This window comes from Stigmatopora nigra, chromosome 6 (assembly GCF_051989575.1).
Source record: "Stigmatopora nigra isolate UIUO_SnigA chromosome 6, RoL_Snig_1.1, whole genome shotgun sequence".
NCBI lineage: Eukaryota > Metazoa > Chordata > Actinopteri > Syngnathiformes > Syngnathidae > Stigmatopora > Stigmatopora nigra.
The window spans coordinates 10708645-10735193 of NC_135513.1; the positions used below are offsets into that span (position 1 = coordinate 10708645).

At 42.2% G+C, this 26549-nt stretch overlaps 6 protein-coding genes across 6 annotated transcripts; 4 read left to right on the top strand and 2 right to left on the bottom strand.

Moving 5' to 3' along the window:
- The first annotated feature begins 974 nt into the window (after positions 1-974).
- LOC144198128 (retinol dehydrogenase 8-like) lies at positions 975-4075 on the top strand. The gene is made up of 6 exons (XM_077718993.1): positions 975-1134; positions 1979-2140; positions 2531-2710; positions 2936-3029; positions 3172-3355; positions 3512-4075. The coding sequence occupies exons 1-6, from the start codon at positions 1029-1031 to the stop codon at positions 3737-3739; spliced, it is 954 nt and encodes a 317-aa protein (XP_077575119.1). The 5' UTR covers positions 975-1028; the 3' UTR covers positions 3740-4075.
- A 250-nt stretch (positions 4076-4325) lies between these two features.
- Positions 4326-8128, top strand: fbxl18 (F-box and leucine-rich repeat protein 18). The gene is made up of 9 exons (XM_077719022.1): positions 4326-4579; positions 4989-5177; positions 5246-5595; positions 5746-5881; positions 6220-6489; positions 6561-6984; positions 7145-7529; positions 7616-7834; positions 7906-8128. The coding sequence occupies exons 2-9, from the start codon at positions 4998-5000 to the stop codon at positions 8060-8062; spliced, it is 2121 nt and encodes a 706-aa protein (XP_077575148.1). The 5' UTR covers positions 4326-4579; positions 4989-4997; the 3' UTR covers positions 8063-8128.
- Positions 8129-8593: 465 nt separating this feature from the next.
- Positions 8594-11879, top strand: ptcd1 (pentatricopeptide repeat domain 1). The gene is made up of 8 exons (XM_077718971.1): positions 8594-9165; positions 9581-9721; positions 9818-10036; positions 10172-10273; positions 10381-10974; positions 11069-11185; positions 11330-11512; positions 11608-11879. The coding sequence occupies exons 1-8, from the start codon at positions 8743-8745 to the stop codon at positions 11815-11817; spliced, it is 1989 nt and encodes a 662-aa protein (XP_077575097.1). The 5' UTR covers positions 8594-8742; the 3' UTR covers positions 11818-11879.
- Positions 11880-11970: 91 nt separating this feature from the next.
- LOC144198653 (uncharacterized) lies at positions 11971-18599 on the top strand. The gene is made up of 25 exons (XM_077719778.1): positions 11971-12072; positions 12411-12552; positions 12621-12726; positions 12807-12897; positions 13286-13436; positions 13513-13597; positions 13672-13797; positions 13934-13960; positions 14037-14159; positions 14486-14647; positions 14853-14903; positions 14994-15220; positions 15295-15374; positions 15615-15704; positions 15795-15869; positions 16028-16126; positions 16347-16452; positions 16543-16612; positions 16876-17099; positions 17184-17263; positions 17431-17517; positions 17697-17783; positions 17867-17971; positions 18080-18179; positions 18259-18599. The coding sequence occupies exons 2-25, from the start codon at positions 12417-12419 to the stop codon at positions 18321-18323; spliced, it is 2553 nt and encodes an 850-aa protein (XP_077575904.1). The 5' UTR covers positions 11971-12072; positions 12411-12416; the 3' UTR covers positions 18324-18599.
- Positions 18375-22219, bottom strand: smcr8b (Smith-Magenis syndrome chromosome region, candidate 8b). The gene is made up of 4 exons (XM_077719779.1): positions 21858-22219; positions 20980-21389; positions 19340-20869; positions 18375-19277 (listed from the first exon to the last, which is right to left on the bottom strand). Exons 1-4 carry the CDS (start codon positions 22065-22067, stop codon positions 18905-18907), a joined length of 2523 nt encoding a protein of 840 aa, XP_077575905.1. The 5' UTR covers positions 22068-22219; the 3' UTR covers positions 18375-18904.
- A 1101-nt stretch (positions 22220-23320) lies between these two features.
- On the bottom strand, positions 23321-26488 carry alkbh5 (alkB homolog 5, RNA demethylase). Its single transcript, XM_077718115.1, has 4 exons — positions 24776-26488; positions 24403-24483; positions 24139-24261; positions 23321-23803 (listed from the first exon to the last, which is right to left on the bottom strand). The coding sequence occupies exons 1-4, from the start codon at positions 25480-25482 to the stop codon at positions 23647-23649; spliced, it is 1068 nt and encodes a 355-aa protein (XP_077574241.1). The 5' UTR covers positions 25483-26488; the 3' UTR covers positions 23321-23646.
- Positions 26489-26549: the final 61 nt, after the last annotated feature.

Here is a 26549-nt window from a genome sequence, read left to right on the forward strand (position 1 = left end):
ACAAATCCATAAAGATGTAAAAACGCAAACATACACATACACACACACTTAACCTAAAGCATGCTAGAACAAGAACAAGCTGCTACCCAACTAATAAAAATATGCTGCTGCAGATTCCTGTCTGTCTTTGCCTACTCACATGCATGCACGCACACTATAAGCACAATGTAAAATGTTTTTTTTTTACTGTGCTCTTAGTTTGGTGAAAAGACGCTAATAAAAGTCCAAAAAGCAGACATTTCCTCACAGGAGACATATTCTTTTTTCTGTTCTTTCTTTTTTATAGGGGGTAAAGAAGACAGCTGGGATTATGGGATTCACATACGCATTGGTGCCCATAAATGGAGTTTTTTAAAATGTTCTTTTTATCTTTAATTGCCTAAAATAGGGAATTTGCTTCCACTTCAAGTGCGAAACTTGAAATTGGAAAGTAAACAAGTTCAACCGAACTCTGACCACCTGGCACAACTAGTTACCGGCCCTATTATAAATTAACATTAATCGGTTCATTGATGCATACATTGATTCATGTATATATATTGTATTGTATTTATATATATACACACATTTTGTGAAATTAATCAATTACATGACTTCATCCAACCTGAGATTGTTTTTTAAATGCAAAAACCAGGTGGCGCCAAATAGCTTCAAAATTCAGAAGCTACAACTTGTAACGAACGTGCTCGTGTACTACAACGAACATAACACTATGTATAATAATAATAATACAAAAAATATATAAATCAAAAATATATATTACTATCTTCAAACTGCAGATTAAAAAAATGTAAAATTATAATTATTGCTAACACCACCCTTTAATCACCCACAATTCTATCACTCCTATGACCATTACATCCTATTTTAACACAATAATTTCAAAATACAGAAAAAGGGGGCGTGCTGTTGTAAAGACTGGATGTCTAAATGAACTGTAGGACTAACAGAGGTTAATCCGCATCATGTCCATGTGACTTTGATCCTCTTAGGGTCGTCCCGCGTCCGCTTTGAGTGAACGACCAGAGATGGCGAGCGGTGGGCAAAAAGTGGTGCTGATCACCGGCTGCTCCTCGGGCATCGGCCTGAGGATGGCAGTCATGCTGGCTAAGGACCAACAAAAGCGCTATCATGGTAAGTACATTCCTCTTATGGTACAAATCTAACAATATCTTGCATCCACTTATTGTCTAGCCAAACCAATGTTTTGGGAATTTTCCGAACATGTATATTAAACATAATAAAAAATGGGTAACAATCTGTTCACATCTTGTGCTACCGATGGCAACAAGACTCCTAATACCAAATTAACTTATCAACAAAATATTATAAATGCTCTTCCACTAAGACCTTGTGAACGGCCAATGTGTGTAATGTCTTAGAATTTAAAATATTCCATCTTTTGATTTGATATAGGCAGCCTTATATTTAGTTGTGCTATGTAGACTATATTAAAATGTAGGTTAATGCATCAAGGTTGTTACAGTAGATATGAAACAAATAAAAGAAACGACAAAAGCTATAGATCCTGATTCAAGACTTATTAAAAGCTGTCATTGGCTTTTCTGGGTCACTGATGCTAATATGTAAAGTGCTTTATGACCAAAGAGTGTCAGCTTATGCTACTTTTGGTTGTACGGTATATTACCAAAGGTACTATCTTTAGCATCAAATACCCATGAGTAATTCCATTGACACGGTTTATGTGGTATTGCAGCTCACAATCCTTTTGTAACTCTTACATCTAAAGCGTAAACAAAGGAGGTATTCCTTAAACCTGCACACAGTCGAGATATCTTTAGATTATTGTCTGTGAGCCAGTGAACTCATTTTGCCCTGGCACAGTGTAGTAACTTTCTTTTTATAGCCTTGTACACCTTCACCTGACACTTAATCTCTGCACTATTTGTAGCCACAGCCTTCCAAATAACACAACTCTAGGTAGTTTTAACTTGTTTACTACTTATTTTCTCTACAGTCATTGCTACAATGCGAGACCTGAAGCGTAAGGACAAATTAGTGGAGGCTGCAGGCGATGCATACGGGAAAACGCTATCACTGGCCGTACTGGACGTGTGTACTGATGAATCGGTCAAACAATGCATCAACGGAATCAAGGATCGCCATGTCGACGTCCTGAGTGAGTCATCCCAGAATCACAACAAAAACCCTATGCTCAAATGACTACCTTGCATTAAGTGACTGATTCATGTGAGTTGGTCCAAACTTAAAAGATTCAATTGAATCAACTGACTCACTTGATTTGACTCTTTGATTCTAGTTAGCAGACTCTATAGAAATTAATATGGGGAGGCAGACATGAAAAACAACTGCCCTTAAGGACAAGTTGATGACCCCTAACTACTAAATTGAAGCAGGTGCTTAGGATATTTTGGTTCCCTGACTGAACTTAGCAAAGTCATCAAAAAGACCATCCAAAACCAATGCATGACTCGAGTTATTTTACTCCAAAAAAAGCAGGTTTACAAAATTAACCAGGTTGAACTACTATTGTATTTCTCCCAATTAGTCAACAACGCAGGGATCGGACTGGTGGGCCCACTGGAGAGCATTCCTATCGAGGAGATGAAGAAGGTGTTTGAGACAAACTTTTTCGGCGTGATCCGAATGATCAAGGAAGTGATGCCTGACATGAAGCGGCGCAAAGGAGGGCACATCATTGTGGTCAGCAGTGTTATGGGTCTCCAAGGTGGGAATCTCTCAATAAGGACGAAGCAAAAAAAAAAAGAAAAGTCTGAAAACCAACTATGAGAAAACTGCCAATTATTTATAATAAAATATTTTTTGGGATAGTTTCTATATTTATTTATATGAAAAAAGATTATTAAGGCAACTATTATTATGATTCTGTATTCTCACATTACATTTGCCTGAAATAGGACAAATTGATTATTTTTGTCGTATGTCTTGACAGGAGTGGTATTTAATGATGTTTATGCTGCATCCAAGTTTGCCATGGAGGGCTTCTGTGAGTGTCTGGCTGTGCAATTGCTGAAATTCAACGTCACGTAAGCAGCATTTTATACACCTGGTGTACTCAAGCTTTTTATTCATTTATTCATTCATTCATCTTCCATACCTTGGTTGCTGGAGCCTAACACACTGTGGGTATCCGCCTACTTCATTGGGTTTTGTTGTGGTTATCCATAGGCTGTCAATGATTGAGCCTGGGCCAGTACACACAGAGTTTGAGGCTAAGATGATCCAAGATGTGCGTCAGAAGGAGTACCCAGGAACCGATGCGGACACAGTTCACTACTTCAAGAACATCTACCTGCCGTCTTCTGTGGACATTTTTGAGACACTGGGACAAACGCCTGACGACATAGCCCGAGTAAATCTTTTGTTGATGCTCTACTTTCCTGTTTGGAGTTACTTTTGCACAGTTACTTTTACCTGTCCTTAAGTGAACAAGTTAAAATAGTAGAGTATTTTTCTCTTACTTTTGTACACGGTGCAGGTACATTTGCCACTTATGCTTTGTTCCTAGTGCACCAAGAAAGTGATTGAAGCCAGCAGCCCCCGATTCCGCAACCTGACCAACCCCATGTACACACCCATCGTGGCCCTCAAGTACGCAGACGAGACGGGCGGCCTGTCAGTTCACGCATTCTACCACATGCTCTTCAATCTGGGCCCACTCATGCACATCAGTATGACCGCCATGAAGTACCTCACCTGCGGCTGTCTGAGGAGTCGTACTGTGTCGCCAAACTGAAACAAGTACTACTGTAATAATTGATTTATTTTAAATGTAATCAAATATATTCCTGTGTACTGAAAGCAAATATATTTCAAGTGTTGTATCTATGTACACATTGTTTTGTTCTGTCTATCCCAGTGTTAAATTCTCTGAAAGGTAAATTGGTTTCTAATGGTAAACATTTCAAGTAAACTACGCCCCCCTGAGGATTTGTCTTGTACATACATGATTCAGGCGTTGTCAAAGTGACCTACTATTGTTCTCTGTTCCAAACTGTATTAATAAATACAATAAATAAAACTGCTTTGCTGGTTTCTGTACCAACAGAAACAGATGATGTAGTTAAACGAGGCTGATCTTTCGAGTAGTACATCAGTCATATTTATCACTTTTTAACGAGGATCATGTTCACGTTGTATTGTGAAAGATAACATTTAACACAACACCCAAGTCTTAAAGCTATCTATACATTGTACTTTTACTTTACTTACTTAGGACTCACCCATCATTTTTACGGTTAACATGCCTTCATCACCCTTGATCGACACATCTTAATTCCATTGATTTGGCCTGTTTAAACACGCGGTGGGTTTAACCGAGTGCAACACGTAAAGTCTTCCGCCATCTTGCTTCGGTGAATTATGCCCTTCCTTGCTTGCCAGGAAGGCGAAGAGGGAGACGTTGTGGAAAGCCGAAGCCCAAATATGTCTCCTTGGTGTCTGAACACCTGACATGAAGCATTACATCTCACGGTGAGCGGTGTCGCTAAACACTTCAGGCTTCAAAGGAACGTCACGTTTTCCAGGTTGGAGGATTAGCAATTTAGCAGCAACATGCACGAGATCCCATTGCATTGTAAGTGGTTGATTTTCAATTTCAGATGATGTCACTTTTTTTTTAAACTCATCTCTTCATATCCATCTAAAGTGACCAAAGGGGCTAAAATTACTTTACCATATCTGAGTATTTTTTTGGATTTCATTGGTAACTTGTCGTTTGAAAGCCATTCTCCATCTCTTTCAAAAGGACAGAAGTTCCATGATAGTTTCATAATCTGTCTAACATTAATTGATTCGCATGATACCAGTCTTATCATATTAAGACGATTCCAGAGACATAAGTAACATTTTCCTGTGACAAATTAATTCATTTTCTCTTCTGGTTATCCTCACAAAGGTCACAGGGGGTGCTGGAGCCACTGATCTCATAAATATTTTTAATAATACATCGTAATAATAATAGTATTGCTACATGGTTGGCTTAGGAGGACCCCATGATGGCATCGTTGGCGGTGGGCATGTCCGACCTGTCTGACGAAATCCTTCTCTACATCCTTCGGCATGTGTCCGTGTGTGATCTGCTCGCCAACGTATCGTCGGTCTGCCAACGGCTGCAAACTCTCTGCCGTGACAAAAGCTTGTTGGCTCATGTATGCCTGTCTGAGGAATACACGGTAGGTCACTCATATATTTGCATTCCATATGTTCTTGGTTTACTGGTTACCCCCCACTTTTTGTTTAGATGGACGATCAGAGGGTCCGCAACACACTGCGGCAGCTGTCCAATCACGTGCAGTCCCTGAGCCTTAACGGCGTCTACTGGCTGAGTGGCGGAGTTATGGACTCGGTTAGTCGCTGCAAGGCAGTGACGCGTCTTGATGTGAGCGGTTGCCGGTTGACGGCGCTGCGCCTCTCTCGCCTTCTGGCCTCGCTGCCTCTGCTGCGCTCGTTGGCCTTTGACGTACAGTTGGGCTTCGACGCCACCAAGCTTTCGGGAGAAGCCGTGGACCGACTCAGTCGGCTGGCAGAGTTGCGGCAGACGTTGTTGACGCCCAGTTACGGCGTGGTTCCCTGTTGCGCACAGCTACGCAAGTAAGAAGCATGAATCATTTATACTTTGAAAACCTTCATCTATCAGTCCAGCATACAAAATTAAAGTTCAATTATTGACATTATTTTAAATGAAACAGTTTATCAAAACTTAGTGTTGTAATACATTTTGTGGCATTTGTGTATTGTCAGGTTGATGCTGCAGTTTGACATCTCGGATGTCACCAGGGAGGGCATCGGTGTCAGCTGCCACCTTATGGTAGGACAGAGCAGCGTGCCCCACTATGAGCAACTGGAAGAGTTCAGCGCCAGACTGGCTCCTGGAGAGGTCATTTTCAATAACATCAGTAATTCTAGTCCACCTATACTTCAATAATTTAAAGATTAAAACAACAATACACTTAATCCTTCTTAAATCTAATGTCAAAAAGTGACTTGTGCAGACTTAACATGGCTTTTTAAAACTGTATCAACAATTACAATGTTAAAAGATGAACAAATGTTCTAATCATGTGTTACAATAACTGTTATGAGTATCCATTTATCGCATTGTTTTGAAATACACACATAATACACACCCATTTTTTGATATATGGATATTTTTGTAATACATTGTCCAGCCACAATAACAAATACCCATTAAATGCAATGATTGTCTGTCCTCAGGTGAACCAGACATTACTGCTGCTCTACTTGGCTGTGTTTAGTGTTCACGTTCCAAAGCGTCTCCGTGTTTTTCTGGTGTCCATCCCTGGTCCCAACCCTGCCCACTGGCCTGCCGCACCCTCGCTGGCCCAAAGCTTGAGCCTCCGCGGAGATCTGGAGGCCTTGCAGTTGCCTCGTTCTTGGCTGGACCCTTCCTCACTAAAGCGTGCATTAGAGGGCAATAGCCCCAAGCACCTGAGCTTCAGTCGCTGTCCTGCCCTGTGGCCTCAGGTAAGACAAAATTCTGGCAGAAACTTACTTACTTGTGAAACATGCTGTTAAAATGTGTGTTTACATCCAAGGTTTTTCTGTCCTTGTTGGACGGCGGAGTGCGAGACGCCTCGCGTTTACTGAGCCTCAACTTAAGCGGCATCAACCTGGTGCCCTACTCTGAATGCCGTGGTACTGAAGATCAACTTCTCCCCACCAACATGAGCCGGCTAGTTTCCAGCTGCGTCAGTCTACGACACTTAAACTTGATGCACACGCACTACCATCACGAGCATGATAACAACCTTCCACCAAATGCTCCCCATTTGTGCGCCAGCTTGGCTCAACTTAAGCACCTTCGCTCACTCACCCTACCTGCGTGCGCCCTTTCGGATGGCATCCAATCGTATCACAGCGCCACACAAACCTCCTCCCTTTTACTTCTACGTGGCTTGAAGAAGCTTCCTCGAGTGGGCATCCAAAACTACAGAGTCGGATCGCCCACTGCCACCCATGGTAGGTAGATGTGGTTTGTAATGTTACTTTATTGCCATTTAAATTAAAATAACCCCCATTAAAAAACAAATCAGTGGTACATTGCACTATGCAACCATTTTTTCTTTACTTAATTCAATTTTACTTGAACAAAACTTTTGCTATTTCTACCCACTTATAGGGGATACCACTTTAGGAATCAACCAGTTAGCCACTGGTTGCCTCCACCTGGAGACCTTGGAGATCATTGGGCCTGGATTTGTCTCCGCTTTGCCCCGTCTAGAGCCATGCGCACGTGCTAGCGTGGAGCCTCGTGGCATGTGTGCATGGGCCAGGGCGGTGGGAGACTCCCACCTGGCAGCTATCGGTGGCTTTTCAAGATTACGCCGCTTGACACTTGCTGGCCTACCCGGCATTCTAAGAGGCACGGGTATGGCCCATTTAGTGACACAGTGTAAAGACCTACGGGCGTTATCACTCGCCAACCTCGGCTCACTAAAAATCATGAACTATAATTCTGCGCTTCTGGAGGTGTTTAGAAACTGCTCTCAACTCCGAGAACTCAGGTAATGAAGACATCTTTGAAACTAGTTTGAACTCAACATTGCAATTTTCTTCCATAAATGATTGTTTGTTCATATTTTTGTTTCAGGTTAGAACAGCCCTACTTGATCGCCAACTTGAACTTTTTTGACGCGCTTTCCTGCTGCTCCCGTCTGCAACGTTTCTGTCTCATCTCGCGCAATGGCTCCTTTGAGGCGTTGGCAGCTGAGTTGTTTGTGGAACGCTGCAGCCAACTTGTCATGTGCCACATGTTCACTGGTGGCACATTGGTCGCCTGCCGGAACCTGCAGAAAACGCTACTTGACAGGTATGTACGGAAAGAGCACAGCTGTTTCTTGATTTACTGATTAATACATTCCACCTCTGCCTCCAAAACAGGTTTTCCCCAAAGCGTCCGGGACTGTCTGCAGTTATTTACCCGATACAACATGAAGATCTGCCTTCCGTCATCCGAGACATCCCACTGACTCTATTGGATGGCATGACATTATTTCAGAGTCATGTGGCCCAGCCACCACGCTTGTCACCATGGTGACCTTGACACATTACCTCTAACGCCATTGGTGCTGCTGAAGTTTACTATTAAAAGCAATGGGTTTTATTTTGTAACATGTTTCTTTTTACCCTTAATTTTGTTATGACTTGAACAGAGCTACATTTTGTTACATACACTATGTTTAAATGAGTTGTCTGTTTCAAAACTTTTTTTTTTTTTTTGTAAAATATAACATGGCATGCTTTCAAAAGTGCCAAATTGAAGAATGTATTTTTGGCAAATGTATTAGACTTTCAATTTCAATAAATTATTTTTTTCTAAAAATTGTTATTACTGTTTATCACAACACACTGGAAACATATGTTTATAAAATATATACATTTTTTAAAATTACCCATCTTTTATTAGATTACACATCAGTAAGTAATTATAAACAAATGCAAAGTGTTCGCCTACAGTTTTGAAAACAGATTTAGGTGATTATTAAACACATTTCACCTCTATTATACCAAAAGATGGCCATATATTGTTGTGTCAAGACAAGTGGCTCTTTATTTTAGCTATTTCGACTATTGGCTACTCATGCCTAGACGGGAACACATGGTGGCTTCCTTGACATACAGCTAGAGTAGCTCTTGTTGTCAAACAAGATACAAATGCTCTATACATATCCATTAATTAATTGGTAGTTGCTTGTAACGTTTCCCGGTTTGCTAATTATGCTCCGTTCAGTAACTACTTTATGTTGCCGGAATGGCTCAAAAATGTCATTCATGGATGCTAAATTGTCCTTTGCTCCAGCGGTCAGCAAACAAGCTGCTAACCGGTATGGAGCTCCTCCACCTGCCCCGGCAAGGCGTCTTCTCACACCCGGAGATGCACCAGTCAAGTGGTTCTCCATGACAGCCCCTACATGCCGGCAGATTGTGGAGGTAGCTTCGGATCCAGAAGAAAACTTTGGCAGCCTGTCCGATGACATTGCCTCCCGGAGGTCTTTTAGAAAAGTTAGCTCGGAGTTATTGGACCTGAACTACCGAGAAGATGACGAACAGGAGCCGATAGATCCTTTACGCAGGACCAGGAGGAAAAATACAACCTACTGGTACTTCTTACAGTGTAAAAAACGGATTAAAGCTGGGAAGGTTAGTGTTACCTAGAATAAATGATAACATGTTGAAATGGTTCTTGTTGACATAAATTTTGAATATGGTACTTTTTACCTTTTTGCTCAATCTATAAAAATGTATAATAATAACAATTTTAAAAAAATGTTGGAGTTTAACTATTACAATTACTTGTAATTGTGTAGCATATGATATCCCTTTTTTACCAAAATATAGTATTTTGATGATTAATAATAATACTATTCTATTGAAATTTAAACAACAAGATATATGACTAATTACTCACCTAATATTGTGACATTGAATTTAAAAATGTGATCTTTACAAAGCTTGTTTTTATGTTCTTCTCAATGTATTCTCATTTTTTACCATCTTGAGTGGAAAAATAATATTTAGTGATGCTGTGTAAATGACATTATATGTGGTATTTCAGCTTCAGGAGGCATTGGATATGTTCGAGAACGATATGCTGCGTGGAGAGAAGTTACAGCCGGAGGAGTACAACTACAGCGTGTTAATCGGAGGTTGCGGGCGAGCAGGCCAGCTCAAAAAGGCTTTCAAGCTCTACAACAATGTCTGATTGTTTACGTAATCTCAAAAATAACAGTTTATTGTAGATGTCCTTTTTGCAACAACTAAAGGCTGGCATCCCTTTTAATATGTGTTATAGCTGAAGAAACGAGGTCTGGAGGCATCTGATGCCACCTACACAGCTCTATTCAACGCTTGTGCGGAGTCGTCAAATAAAAAGGTGGCTCTGGAGCAGGCGCTAAAGCTGGAACAGGAGCTGAAACGCAAGAAGATCCCCCTCAGCGTGGCCACCTACCACGCCATCCTCAAGACACACGCAATAAACAACAACCTACATGCTTGCATACACACAATCAAGGTCTGTGAGGGTCCCGTATATAGATCTCTCCTGTATGTGTTTTCCTCTTAGAACTGGTGCCAGCCTACGTTTTTTTATTTAATTATTTGCCCAGTTTTAAGGGTAATACTTGATTTTGTAAAACTTGGTTTTCAGGAAATGCTGGATGTTGGTCACGCTGTCACTCAGGAAACATTTCACTACCTGCTGATGGGATGTCTGGAGAACAAAGAGATTGGCTTCAGGCTGGCTTTGCAGGTTTTTTTTTCATAACTACAATTTTGCAAAAACTGATTTTCTGTCCTCAAATGGATTGAGTTACCAATATATATTTAAGAAAAATATTTTATGTGTTTTATCTATAGGTGTGGCAGCAAATGCTCAAGTCTGGCCTCATTCCGGATGCTAAGAACTACAACCTACTATTAAGAACTGCAAGGGATTGTGGAATTGGTGACCCTACGCTGGCCTCAAGCCTCTTGCTCCTCCCAAAAAAGTCTCACGTAAAGTCAAGTATAGGAGTTGACTTGGAAATTCTCGAGCAAAAGCTACTTGTCAAACCTAAAACCCAAAGTCGTGATAGTGAGAGAAAAAACTCCCTGCTGCCGCTTAGGCAAGCAGAAAGTACACTCCTGCCAGATTGTTTCACCCCAAACCTGCTGGACTTGCTTGAGGGAAAGGGCAATGGCAGCGTGATCTCCTTGGGAGCCGTCGAAGGAGCGTCTGATAGGCTGGCTTTGCTGGGTGGAGGCCAAGGTTTCCTGGGGAAAATGGCTGCAGGTGGGCTCGAACCAGATCTGCGAACTCTGACATTGCTGGGTGACATCATGGTGCCTGGTGTGCAGTCTTTGGAGATGCTCTTAAAGGTGGCTAAGCAGTACGGTATCAGACTGGATGCTGCCTTTTTCAACTCAATCATCCGTGGAAATGCTAGAAGTGGAGACCTGGATGGAGCAAAGGTATTGCTATTGTTGATGCCTCCTCACTAAAGAGCAGAACATGTGAAAGGAATGTCTTAAGTGAAGTTATATTTGTAATTTTTTGACTGTGCAGAGCGTGTTGAGAGTGATGCGGCAGCGCAACGTGAGCATCAATGTGCAGACATTTGGGAGCCTCGCAATGGGGTGCCGGAAAGAGAAAGATGGACTTCAACTACTTCAAGAAATGGAGGTAATGATCTGATATGCATATTGGTATTAAAATGTTCTCAGAAAAATCCTAAAACAAGATTATTGTTAAATAAAAAATAAAAAAATCAGCATCATCATCTAATAATTGACATGTAAATTGATCAATACCAATGTGTGTTTTCAGGAGGCAGGATTAAAGCCCAACGTGCATGTGTTCTCGACACTCATTGGCCGAGCAAGTCAGCGTCTGGACTACGTCTACCTGAAAACGTTGCTGAAAAGTATGCGTGACAAGGCAGTATGGCCAAACCAGGTCATCATCAAACAGCTGGAGTTTGCAGCACAGTATCCTCCCAACTATGACCAGGTAACCATGGAAACAATTTGTTTACTTTTGCTTAAAATCTTAAAATCTCCACCCAGCTATAATAAGATTGCTTTTTTCCTCTCTTTTTTTCCCAGTACAAGTCTCGGAACAACTATTTAATCCAGATTAACGGCTTCCGGGGGTACTACGAGAAATGGTTGTCCGCCATGCCAGCCCAGGGCGAAAAGGATGATGAGTCGGACTCAAGCACAGAAGTTGTCCAAACTCAAGCTCAACTGATGGAGGGCAAGAAACAAAGTGATGTGGAGAGGCTCAACTCTATGAAAGAAACCACAAACATTTAAACATGCTGTTTATTATGAACATTTTATATTATTATTCAAGAATAAAAAAACATTCTATGCTATAGTTTTGCAGTATTTTGTTGGTGCATTGTGTAGAATCAAGTCGGAGAATAGTTGTATAGACATCCCGCCACGTGGTGACGCTAATGATGACATTGACACAACCAACGTAGAAAAAGAAAGCCAACACCGGACATCTCGTCACTTGTTACCGACCGCGCCGAAATTGATTCATGAAAAGTTTGGTCAACACAGGTAAGTGTAACGCTCAACTGCCTGTCATTGCTTAAAATATGTATATCATGTTAAAATCCTACAGTGTACTTACTTGGATCTCAAAAGATCCAATTATATATGCATTTATTTCCGATACCATATGAAGAGGTAAGATCGGGCCGAAAAAATCGATCCGATGTGATAACAAATACCATTCGTTTAGTAGTGTAAGTAATGTCGAAACGGTTTGTTATCTTTAAGTATGTAACAACATCTATTATAGGAAATAATTACACACAAGGGTGTACTGTTGTTGTTATACACCTTTTTGGTTTAAAGATGTTTTAATGTTTTGTTGTTTGCCATTGTTTTTGTAGATTGTCATGATGTGCACAGCCTTGCAGAGTGAAGACATTTTTGTCATAAGTGATGATGATGAGGATGAAGGCTACAACCACAATGCATCAGACAGTGAACCATCACTTATCATCATGGACACGGAGCCTGTCCCAAAGAAGGGTTAGTCAATGCAATTTTTATTATTTTTGCAGATTGTGTGTCCTAAATGAGCACAACTGTCTTTTTAGTCTCAAGGTCTTCCAGTAAGGTGGATGAAGAACTTATTGTGACCTTCTTCCGTCCGGCAGAGGTGTTGCCCCATGCCCGCTTCAACTGCCCCAAACACCCTTTTATGTGAGGCTTCTAAGTTTTACAGTCTATAGACAGAAAACGAGAGAATCTTCACAAAAAAAACCCTTTTTCTGTTCCCTCAGAGCGACAGACAATTGCAGTGAGCCCGTCCCTGGGAATGAGCTCCTATGTGAGCAATGCTTTTGTTATATCTGTGACAAACAGGCAACCATGGTATGTATGAGATTTTCTTATATGCACACACACCATCATAGTCTTACTGTATACTCAGTAATTAGCATTATATGTGACTTTTTCTGGGCGCTACCTCCATTTTTTCCCCCAATTATCTTTTAAATGAGATGGGGGCTTGTAAAAAAAAAAGGCCTTTCACTTTTTTACAAGAAGAGGAATTATTATTATTGGACTTTATTTGGGGGACCTTCTGGCAGATGCATAACCCAAAAGACCTAAAAAAAAGAAATAGTGATCATTGTATTGTAATAGATATTTTGAGAAATGTAGTGTGCAAATTTGATACAATGAAAGTAAAATGGGCAGTATGACTTGATTGTAAAAGTTGCAAATAATGATGATGGATTGAATTGCATGTTTTTATAAGTGTGAAAAGTGGCATGTGAGTGGCTTGTGTCACTGTAACAGCCACAAGAAGAGCGACTTCTGGAACACGCAAAGAAACGTTGCGTTGATGGGCCACCTGACAGCCTTTAATTTCACACTATCAGAAGTTGATGGTCAACTCCGGCAAGCGGGTAACATGCAACTTTTTCTTGCTTCTTTTCCTTCACCTTTTCTGAAAATATATGACAATAGGAATATGTTACACAGAGTCCATGTTGCATACCTTCAAGAAGGAGCTAAGGACGCGTCTAGAATCTATAGAAGCTGCTGTGGGCAACCGCTTTCCTCACCAGTGAGTCACAACATTGTTTAACAGACCCGTAGACCTTTTTGGACCTTGTTGCCATCTTGTTTTCTCTCCCGCAGCTACACACCTATTCATGAGTGTGTTTTGGATTTTATGCACAAAGCGGGTGAACAGGGTGGCCGTGGGGCAGCTGTCCTAAGGCTAGTGGCTCTTCAGGAGTTGATTCCACTTCTGGAAGTCGTCGGGTATGTTGTGCCACCTGGAGTGGACTCACAAATGTGTTTTGTGCATGTGTGTGTTAATTCAAGTTCTGATGTTTTTATTTCTTTTTTTCCCCTGCCATTTGTGTTGGATTTATGCCCCAATGTTGGTCTCTCCCAGTTCTTCAGTCACGGTTCCTATACAGAGGTAGGGTGATGTATGCATAAGTGTAGTACTCTAAAGTCTGTTTTTGTTTTTTTTGTTTTGTCTTTTTGTGTGGTAGCTTGATGGCTTCACTGCAGAGGCAAATGATCACGGACGAGTTCACGTCAGAGTTCAGACAAAAGCTGCAGAATTTCTTCAGTACTTTAAGTTTCCCAGCCCAGTTAAAAATAATGTGTCTCAGGTGTGCTTGTTTTTTTTTTTTTTTTACATGTGAAATGTGTTAATACATATATATACAAATATATACACATATATACACATACATACATATACATATATACACATATATACACATATATACACATATATACACATATATACACATATATACACATATATACACATATATACACGTGTATACACGTGTATATACATGTATACACATGTATACACATATACACATATATTTATTTTTTTAATTAAAGTGCATGTCTTGCTTCTGTGTTCTGCTGTTTGCTGTTCCTTATTTTGATCAAGGTTTTTTTCCCCCCCCAATTCATTCTTCAGTCTTAGTATGGACGTGCGCCCCTGGGACGACATCCTGCTTGTATCTGTGTTGAAAGGACAGAATGTGGACGGTGTGCGCACCAACAAAGGCAAAAAGGACACTCTGATTGAGCCAAAAAATGTTGTTCTACTCCGAGTACAGCAACTGCTGGATCAAAACAGGTAGTGTCATGGAACCTAGTTTGATATAATTCCTCTCTTTTGCTCTAATCTTGTCAGACTTCCAAAGTCTTTCTTTCCATTGACCTGACAAGTCGAGATCCAGCCTGATCCGTACTTGATCTTCAACCCAAAGATGCTGATCCCACATCCAAATAAATCCAACCATGACGTGGCATTCTCACATGCAAATATACATGTCTTGTAGATTCCGAGAGTTGATTCGCTACATACGTGTCGTGCGGACAATTCCCGGCTGGTGAGTGTGGCTTGGTGACCCCCCCCCCCCCCCCCCCTGCCTAATACAGCACTTATTGGCTCTTTCCTGTCTTTGTGTGATCTCTGCCAGCTTATCAGCGATGAAGGACTACATCCCTTTCTTCATGTGCATGGAAGGTGTCTTTGACTCTGCCCTTGCCAGCTTCTTCCAGTCATGCAGGGGATCTGCATTGCGCTTGACAGCGGAACAGTTCCATTTGTACTTGCGTGTGCTTGAAACTGCCACAGCGCCCAAAGTGTCTATTGATGCTGCATGGAGGCTTCACATTACCGCCGGCAATTGGTGTCCGATCAAAGGTCAGAAAATGTTCCGAATGTTTGCCATTCCAGTGTCTTCTTCCTGCAAATTGTAATCATTTTTTCTGGTTCAGGTGCAGTACCGTTGGCGCGTACGCGGCTGGTCCGCTTTGCTCTCAAAGTTCTCAAGGCCTGTCCGAACAGCCGCATAAATGTAAGTGCGCTACGAGTTGTTGTGAGAGATTAAAGATACAACATTTAAGGTGTTTGTATACTGTATAGTTAAGTATTTGGGTTTTGGTAAAAAATGAAAAAAAAGAAAGATTCTATTGTGTTCTATGAAGATAAAATATCAAAATTATTTTCCCCACGTTGGAAAAAAAATGCATTCAATTTTTCTTTGTGGGGAAAAACAGTTAAGAAAAAAAATACTATGTAATTCTTTTTTGTCTAGTCCACCTTTTGGATCCACTTGCTCACATCAGTCCTCGTGACTCAACACACTCAGGAAATTGTCCCCGAACCTAGCGCAACTTTCCTCCAGGTATCAAAATTTCCCAACGTTTTTATTCACATTTAAAAAAAGGCGTCTTCATTTAACCTTTCATCGGATTTTCTTGATTTCTTCAATTAGGAAGCCAAACATGTAGTACCTGCCATTCTGAATGATGAGTCCAGTGACCTACGGATCCCACCTGACTTTGTATCGGTATGTTTATCGTCTTATCTCATTTTCTGAACCGCTTTATCCTCGCTTGTGTTGTGGGGGTGCTGGAGCACATTTGTATTTATCTAAAAGACTTACAAAAGTGCCATATCAACACACACTGATTCTTATATACAATTTGGGTGTCTTTGTGATGGCAGACGTTCCCAGATCAAGCCTTGTTACTGCTGGTCATCGTAGCTTTGAGTGACATTCTACAATCTTTGAGTCCAATCATTCCACTTCTGTGCTTATTTGAGGTATGTTGTCAACAGTGAATAGCACAAAGCAAGCTAAGATGTGTGTTATGAGCTTTTTAATGGAATAATACAATACAGTTATGTCAGAATTTAAACACCAATTGCACTTGCAATTGCTATGAAGTGTTTATCCATTTTGGGGAGATGAAGCATTTTAAAAGGGCTTTACAGTCAGGAAAAAATTGGCAATTAACTGCTCTTGTGTTTTTCTTTGTGACAGAAATGCATGTGGGCTCTCTATTGGTTTTGGGAGAACATGTTGCCTAGCGTCCAATACCGTGTGGTCATCATCCACAAAATCTATCGGGAGCTGGTGAACAAAGAACGTAAGATAAATTGAACAATGTGTTTCTCTTTATGATTTAGGAATGTTTACCTAATTGCTACCCCTTGTTTGCTCTCTTTTCCCTCCTCAGAAAATCCCCCTTTAATACAGATTCAGTCTGTCAAACAAGTTGTGTGGCCATCTGGAAGATACTGGGACCAGTAAGTCCTCTAAAAACACTAATTTACATTTATCAGTGGCATTTGTTGTAATACATCTTCAAAACGAAAACCTAAGTCAAAAACGTATCTGCGATAATAACTAGAAGAACAAATAAATGCTCTTTAATTAGATAACTTAAGGTCCATAATGATCTTTTTAGACCTAATTCATTAGCTGTTATTGGCACTGAATTAGTTAAATGCTCTTTAATTTGGTACCATATGAGCCTGTTAATGTTAATTCTTGATGCTTTGTTTTGTAGGCATCTGCAGCTCAAGGACTTCTTCCCTATCCTGCTGTGCTTGGAAGGCAAAACTAATGAGGCACTGAGAACATTCTTCCCAGAAAAAGGGCCTGCTGCACATCTCATGCCTCACACCTTCCAGTTGTACTTCCATATATTCAGGACATCTACAGTGCCTAAGATGACTTTAAGCCAAAATGGGGAGCTTTGTGGCCATTGGGGTGCATGGAATTGGATTGAAGGTACCTGTCGTAGTGATCTTTCTGTGTATGTGTGTGTGTCCATGTCAATCTGTTCCTTATAAATATTGAAATGTATGTTTTCAGGTGCAGTCCCGCTAAATCGCTCCAAGTTGGTCTCCTTTGCACTCAAAGTCTTCAAATTGTATCCAGACTGCTGCACCAATGCAAGTTAACCTGAGTTTTCCTTCAGATTTTTGGTTTGTTGAAATATGAGTAGTTTTTAGTACCTGGCCACAAAATAGCCAATCAGGAAAAAAGCACTATCAAGTAAAGGTCTTTTATTATTATTTTTCAAGAAGGAAAATCTGAATTTTATTATATTTTTTTACAGACCCAATGTTGGATTAGTCTGCTCAATTTGGTGACTGTAACAGATTCACTCGGCAGCATCCCAGAACCAAGTTGTGCCTTCATGAACGTATGTTTTTATTTTTTTTGTCTTTGCACTGCTGGGGAATCTCAGTGAGATTAAAAGATGTTCAAAATGCATTCATTGGTTAAGTACAAACTAAAGAGGGGGCTTGCTTATGTTATTTGGTGTATGTCTATGTTTTTATGTGTGTGCAATTAACTAATGTCTATTTGTCTATGAATCAGGAAGCAGTCAACGTCACCAACTGTGTTCTGTCCTCTTGCAACGAGGGGGTGATCCCTGACTATACGATTCCACAACACTTTTTGAAGGTAGCAATGACAACATACCACACACACATCATGGCTTTAACTTTTTCACATGCATCATTGTGTGTATTTTTTATATCTAATAGCTGTTCCCAGATCAAGCCTTCTTGCTCCTGGTAACCAAATATTTGCGACAGATTATTCTCGTTCCAGCTCTCAGGCCAATCATCCCCATTCTCTCCATCTTTAGGGTAAATGATTCTTTTAAAATTAAATTAGTTTTGAGCACCAGCTTTTTCTCATTGTCAATGTTATTTTTTGTATTAATACGACAGACTCGTTTTTTTTTCCAATCTTAGAGTAATCTTTGGGCTCTGCGCTGGTTCTGGGAATACTTGTCCAGTGATAATTGCCACAATGCCATCAGGGAGAAGATCTTGTTGGAGCTGAGTGAAGCAGGTTTGTGTGCTAATATGTATTTTACACACCAAATCCACGATTTCCATATAAGGTAGGATTTTTTTTCTTCTGTCTATAGATGGTGGCACTTCTATTGAATCCATTGATCACCTTCTGAATCCTCCCTGCATCATGGGACACTAATTACTTTAATAACTTGATTGTCACCGAGGAGCTCTACAGATGTTTGCACTGTGTTTTTGTGGGACACAAAATATTTGTAGCAAAAGCTTCAGTCAAAAAATGTTAACTTAAATTTTTTTAAGTTGCTTGCAGTCATGTACATACTTGAAAGCAGCGCAAAGCCTTTTTACACAGAAAAAATATTTAATGAGCATGTTAGAAGTGCCTTTTCATTGTCTTTTTCCCCCTATAACTTTTTCTTGTATTTTGGAATATATTAAACATATGTCTACATCACATTCGTGTTTGTCAACTTATCTTTCATTACCTACTGACAAACTCATTCTTTTTCTACTTTTCTATTGCTTTGGGTTTTTTTCTCTGCAATTTGCATAAATAAATGACATGTTTAAGTACAACAGCCACAAAACAATTCAAATACAGCTTTAAAAGATCACAAACCAAGCACCAATAGACATGTTTGTTATAACAGCATTCAAAGAAAGCTTTCCCCCCCTAGTGGATGACTTTATTTTTGATAATCAAACTTTTTGACATTATACAAATACACGCTAATCTTTGGTAAAAGATCACAAAAAACTTTATGTATTGGCTGTGTTTTTGTGTAAGTGAAGAGTCACATAGGAGAAGCGCATTACCGGTGGTCCGCTTCCAATATGTTGCCGTTTGATGAGGTCTGACAGATAATTCATCACGCTGAGGTCACCCTTATCCACTCCGTCATCCTGGTTTCCTTGGCGGGTGAATGTGAACAGCAGCGCACGTTTGGCCAGTGCTGTCAAGCCACACTTTACATGTGTCAGGAAAGTGGCAGCAGGCACGGCACTGCCCACCATAGACCCCACCAATGAACCTGAGTAGGCTGGGCAGCGCAGTGTTTTCTGGTCTAAGTCAAGTACACCCAGATAACGACTGTAACGCCTCAGACAATGAAGGGGGTCTGATGACGGAGACCTGGTCAAGAAAAAAAATGACAATGGTAAAATTTCATGGAAGTTAATATGCAAAATTATTACCTGTGGATGCCAATCAGTCTCCATGTGAGCAGATCGTTTAGCTGGAGTGGGGTTTTCAAACATGGCATCACTGCACCACAAGAGGCTGGAAGAAAGGGAGTCAGGGCCTCGACTCCGTTCTTCAGCTCGGCTTCGTCCACGGAAATCAGCACCAGAGGGCGGCCGCTAAGCAGACAAAAGACTGCATGGCGGGAGAACGAGTTCTGCTTCACGAAGCACCGCGTTTGCAGTCCAGTCTCGTCCGGGGAGAGTCCGACCACGGGACAACCCCTCCGATGGGGTGAGGGCATCTCGACGGCACCGTCCAACACTTCAACTAGACTCGGGACTGAAGACCATTGTCCTGAAAGGAGTCTGGGTAATGTCTGATATGTTGCTCTGCAATCTTGAGCTTTTCTCACCCTATCATCTGGTTTGTCATCTATCGAGGACTCGTCTTCCTCGGTGATGGCGGTCAGGTCTTCGGGGATGATGGACTCTGTGGTGCTAAGGACCTCGATGCTGTCGTTGCTGTTTGCCCTGCGGGTGTGGACTCTGATGTGCCTCGGTACCGGATCCAAGGAGGTAAGGGTTGTGTCAGGGGTGAGGTCTTGTTCTATGGGAGGCTCACTTATGTGAGAAGTGAGTTCATTGGCGTCGGGGTTGGTCAATTCGAGGCTGGAGTTTAGTGGGATGATAGGCGGAGTTGTAGGTTTTATGTGGATGCTCGGATGGGCGATTGAAGGGGTTTCGGAGTTGGAAAAATGGTTGAAAATAGGCACAGTGGGTGCAGAGAGAGTATTATTGGGGACATTTTCATGAGTGGAGATAGAGGGGGCTGAAAGAGGTATTTCTTGGGTCTTGAGGGAAATACCTGTGGGTGTACCATCGGTGGCTTCAGGGGCAGAAATTGGGGTGGTTAAAGTTGATGAGGTGAGAGAAGAGTCAGACAAGGTGGGGGTGTGTGAGCTGAGGGACAAATCAGGCGCAGCAAGTGTCTTGTAGGATCTCTCAGTGCCAATCACTTGTATACTGTCTTCACTGCTGATGCTCCCCGTCATTTCACTGCTAGCCACTTCTCCTGCCTGCTCGCATGACTGACTTCCCGTTTCTTTCAACAACACATCCTCTCCATCCTCCTCCACTTCGTCAGCCTCGGGCTGCTCGAAAAGGAAATTGGTCAGTCTGAGTTTTCTGTTGAGTGAGCGTGTGATGCTGGCGCTACGTAGACTGGTGATATCACCACGGAGGCAGATCTCGGTTTGGGCAAGTTGATCTGTCATCAATGAGAGGAAGTAGGCATTGGAGAGTTCATGAAGTGGTTTCAGGCCTCGGTGAAGGATCGTTGGAGGAGGAGGAGGGGGGCCGGTGGTCAAGTCTAGAGGAACGTCGGTAGGTTCATAAGGCAAAAAGTCGGGCTGCTTTCGCTTCCTATTTGGGTAGGAAGTCACTTGACGAAGGAGGTCTTTATGTGTCGCAATGGCTCGCTCCACTGCTTCCAGGTCCTCGCCGTTTTCACCACCGTCCTTCAGCAGTGACAAGCGTTCGTACCTGTAGCGGTCACATGACACTTTTTGTCAAACTTGAGAAATGCCACAACTATTCTATAATGTCATTTTGATATAATCCAAAAGAAATAAACAACAACAAAGCATCCTTACTCCAGCTGATGTAGTTTATGGTGGAGTTCTAGAGAGAAAGCCTGCCTGTTTCCCGTCTTGAGACTGTCGGCCGCACGGCCAAATCCGTCTGATAAGCGATCAAAGTTGTCCATGATCTTGGTCTGCTGTGAGCACACGTAAGCCATGCAGAAGGGACGCACCATCCCACGGGCCGTCAGATCCAGAAGCGTCATGTGCCGCACGTACGCAAAGGCCGAGTCCCCCGAGTCCCCGAGGACCACCTCGGAATCCTCGTTGAAGTTGAGGCGTGGCCCTATGGAGTATGACGAAGGGGTGGGGCCCGATGCCTGGTAGTCCACAGACATGATGCGTACGGAGAAGTGGTTCAGGTCCAGAGAGCCTAACCCTTCCACTGGGTCGGGTATGGTCATCACTGGACTGGGCCCCACCTGGTGGACGTTTGGCAGTTTATATCACTACTAATGTTTCTGTCTTCTAATAATGGTAGTAGTCACAGTACAGTTCATAATGCAGATTTCATTTAAAAGGAAAGCTTATGCTGGTGTAAATTATTTTAATGCATTTTCATGATGTATTTTTTGAGCAATTTCAAGACAGATATTAGGTGTCCCAACTTTGTTTTGATGGCAATAGACATCCAATGGTCATAATTGTGCCATACCAGCCATATTTGGTCATTTGTAAATCATGTACTGGGTGTATATGCCTAGTAAGATTTTATTTCTTAAATTAGATTATAATTTAAAAAATATATATATTTTGAATATTGTGGATTGGCTGTCCCAGTCATCTGGGATAGGCTCCAGCACCCCCATAATAACATTTTAAGAGCCAAAAAATGAACATGTTAAATCATGATCCCAGGTCTCTCGTCTCAGTGTGCCTGTGGCACCGACCTGTTCGGAGAACTCAGCCACCAGCACAAAGTCCTTCTGGAAGCCGGCCGTGGAGCTCCACGGGTGCCTGCCGGCGGAGGATGACAGAGGCGGGACGGAGAGCTCCTCGGGGAGAAGCCCCCGCGCTGGTGACCCGCCACGGTCTCCCTCAGCCTCGTCGCCGAAGCACTGCGGCCCGGTGAAAGGCAGCAATTCCGGAGACGAGATCATCGACGCACCACCCCGGTGAAGTTCGGAGCTTCTCCTGTCTACATCAAATACGGGAACAGCTGACACTGGGAGTCATGTGACCAGCACAAAAGTAAGTCACACGCTTCCCGTGATTCACTTCCTAGTCGGGCAAAAATGGGGGGCGTGGTGGGAGGTGCAATTCCACGAGTCGATCATTTTAGTGCTAAAATGCTCCCTTAATAATTTGTGCAGGATTCAGTGCCTTCTGAACGAAATTTAACTGAAAACATTAAAAAGATCTTTTTTAGCATCTACAAATCATTCAATGGGGAATTTACTTGAAATTAAATGCTATTCAAACAAAATAACTATTAATGATACTATACAGTAAATATTGAAAAAATTGTTAAACTCAATTAACTGAATGCATTAACTCCTTGTGAATTAGTTGCACCTTGAATATCCCTTGTTCAGTTAATAGTCAAAATTCCAACCAGGAAGGCATACCTGCTTCACAAGCTTCTCTAGAACTTTTCCATTAGTCCAAATACTCTATTAATAGTCCAAATGGCTGACGCACTATCTATATTTATAATCTTACTCATCAGATTACAACACAACAAAATGTCCACTGCACATCAACAGCTAAAGCATCATCTGTTTTTTCTTAAATATATATCTTTATTATTATAAAAACTATTGCAGAATACTAATATCTTGTTGCAGTAGCAAGACAGGATGGATAAGATACAATTTTATTTTTATAAATGTAGATGTTATTAAACCTGATAACAGCCAATGATTGATGTAATGATTACTAACTGAACATGCCACTAAAAAGATAAGCATTTTACTCATTAATGTGTATAAAATAGTGACAGCAGTGCCTCCTAGAGGACGTGCATCGCACTTACATGTTCAATCCCAACTCAAAAACATCTCTAAATTTAATACTAAAGCAGAATATAATTTATTATGCTACTTTTTAAAAACTTTTTCTTTGTTACAGTAGGTGCCAGGGGATTTAAAATTTCAGATAAAGAAAAATAATAATTTAGAGGTGATCAATATGCATTAATATCTCAAAATTGTGCTCAAAAGGTCAACTCATTTATTTACATCTTGAGTGTCGTAAAATATTAATAGCCAAACTGCTTTAGTGCAGTGACCACGACAAAACCCTTACTGTGCACGTTGTCAGGTTATTCCTGTCCACGTGTAAGTCAAGAACCGCCCTCGGGGGGGAATAGAGGGGTCCGCAAAACAGCCACGTGAAAGTAGGAAACTAACCATGAGGAACATTGTGCTTTAATAGAGAAAGAGCAATAACATGGCCTCTTGAGCTCTTAAAGCAAGGAAGCCCAATTTTTCATCATCGTATACTTACAGATGCTGAGATGGGGAAAAAAAAGTGAGAAATATACGCAAAAGACAAAATGCTTCAAGACTAATGACAAATGTTATCGTACAGCTCAGCTTCCCTCATATATACAAGCAGCTTTTTGAAGGTATTTACATCTTGTGAACACAACACAAAAACACCCATTTTAAGCCTCGGAACTAAAAGAAAGTAAGAGCGCGCTGGTAGAAAGAAAGCTGGCGAGGATGAAGGGGTGCTTCATTGGCGGCGCATTTTGACTTTGCGCGAACTGCTTTCGCGGTGTTTGTCGTAGTCCGCATCGCGCTTCCTGTAGTCGTCCGACGATGAGCTGTGGCGCCGCTGGCCGAATGCCGATCGTCTGTTCTCTTCTTTATCCATCTCCAGCATGCGCGGTCTGAAACAAGTCATTGACAATTTTTTTTTATTACATTTGCAACTGCAGGTTAAAACTTAACTATTGTATACCTTTTTTCTTTTAAATTAGTACATATATACACGAATGTTCAACAACGTAATGTCATTATATATATATTTTTTACTAATTAATTTCAAATTTTCCTTTACTTAATGGCATTTCATTTTTTTTTTTTTTAAATTAAAGGTTTTTGTGTTAACATAAAATCTATTTGCATAACTACATTTTAAGGTATGTTTAGTTAGATTTTAATGTTTTTTTTCGGCATTTTTTTGTTAGTTTCATTTCTTTGGCGAAGTTGCTATTATGCGTACCTGTGAGCGGCATCTGGGTCAGCCTTACGATGTGAGCGCTTTGCCTTGAGGGGCGGCGGCCTCTCCAACGGGGCGGGACTTATAGGGCTGTCAGAGTCTAGTCTCGGAGCGTCGGGTCTGGTTCTGAAAAAACGGGAGTTGTTAGTCTGGATCATAAGAGGACAGACTACTTTGGAAAGAAATAGAGTGGGCTAACACTGAGATTTCAATTGAGTTTTAACTCGTGTTGCCAAACAGTATATTTTGACCCAAATGGCGACTCACTTTCTCAGGATGATGACCGCTCGCCTCTCTTTGATGTCCTGGGGTCTGATGCAATGTGTTATTTCGTCAGCAGCGTAACCACTAAAAAAAAGAGAAACAATCTGATGTTTTTTCTTATATAAATTGCACAGTTTACTATATCAAGCAAAGTAAAAAAAGCATATTCCTGTCTAAACTAAAAACTTAGTATCGGCAAAACACATCGTAAAACTCTGGACTAAAACATGCAATTACTGGATCGGATCGGATGTGACCAAACCCGATACTCCAAAAATAGTCGCATCGGTTTGGGACATTACAAGGACTTGTGACCTGTTCAATTTAAAAAAAAATGTTTAAATCAACAACCCTATACATTGCAGCGAGCCGTTACCTGAGGACTGTGACGCTGCCCCTGTGGACAGGCAGCACAAAGACGGGCTCGGAAACCCGGATGGGCTTGAACTGAAATCGACAACCGAAGCAGAGCGCGCTGTCGCTGAAGAATGACACGGACACGATGGGCCTGGCGAAGATGTGCAGTGGGTCCACGTGGGACACGATGCAGCCTCCGGGCTGGTAGTCATTGATGACGGCGCTGTTGACGAAGCCCTCTGGGATGATGCCACTGGACACTAGCCGCTGGATGACCAACTCATGCACCCAACTGGGGATGTCGTCTACCTGGCCCTTGCGGTAGAGCCTCTCCTGGCCCGGACCACGCTTCTCCAGCTGTGCTCCGTATGTGTAGCCCTCGCCGAAGAAGTACTTGTTGCGCAGGGGTGCGCGGTCCACCGTGTGCTCGCGGTACTGTCCGGCCTCCGCCTTGGCCACCACCTGGTCAATCTTCTCCTCGATGGAGGCGCACTCCTCCGGCGTGAAGATGCTCTTCTGCTGGACGCTGCCCCGCACCCGGTCGGCCTCCTGCTCGCGGATCTCGCCGCTGTCGTCGCTGCGATCGCAGTCGTCGTCGTCGGATTCACGGCGACGCCGCTTACGGCCCACCACACCACCGCTGCCGTTGCTCGTCCGGCGTTCATCCCGGTGTGGTGGCATTGACCGGAGCTTGTCGCGCAAGTCCGAGAAACCGCTGGTGGCCATCTTCGCTCCGGAAAATAACGACCGTGAGAGAGACAGAGAAACAGTGGCTACACTTAGCTGGCGGATGTCATGTGTCAAAAGCGGCCCCGAGCTGGGTAGCGGATGCGGCCCAGGATCGTCAGTGAAATTCTTCCGCCGGGACCCGAGCTCACAGCCGGGTCACGGGAAAATAGAGCCGTCGATTGGCTCGCTGACCGGCCACTGTCCTCCACCGGGTGACTTTGAAATCAATACGCGCTGGTTCCGATCTGACTGGGTTTAGCCCGCTAGGCTAACAGTAGCTAGTCCGTCTTGAATCATCCGCGTGCGGCTCGGGTGACGTCAAAAAACAGGCCGAGATCGTGTGGATTTCAGCTGGGCTTGCAGACTAGGTTTTGACCTGTACTTGAGCAGATGTGATCCCAGCTAAACCATAGCTTATCCGGCCAAAGTGATCTGGCCCGATTGGATTCTATTGCCTGTTTCACGGCTAACGGCAAAATGTGATCCCTCGCTGGTATGTAATGTGGCTCAGTTCCGTTGCTTAGCTGTTAGCTCCTTTTCGGTTACATTCACAAGATTCCTCCGATGATTGCGCCTATGCCTCCACACGAATATTGTGTTTTTAGACTATTAAATAATCCTTCCAAAATGATCCTGGATCCATTCAGTAAAGACGCCAAATCCAAGTAAGCCACGACGTCGTCACTCGAACGTAGTTCGGTTTAGCCTGGCTAGTACACGTCCCTGCACCGCTGCCGCTGCCTCCTCCTGGAAGTGCCACTAAACAAACACGCTGCAACATCACAGTCAACTTTCCAAAATAATGGCGTCTTACCCCAGATTAACTTTAAGATCCGAGAGGGAGTCCCTTAGCTCGAATAAATAGTCTTGACAGCACTGAAGATTGATTTAAGGGAATTAAGGGAAATGTGATAATATAAATATAAAGTCGTGAACCTGCCAGAACTTTGCGCATGCTCAGTGGGGAACTGGAATCTTGGGACTGGACAGTCACACGTAGACAGAATGGCCATTTTGGGTCATGACGTCACTCAGATGTAAAGACTATATTTTGTTTTAAACCC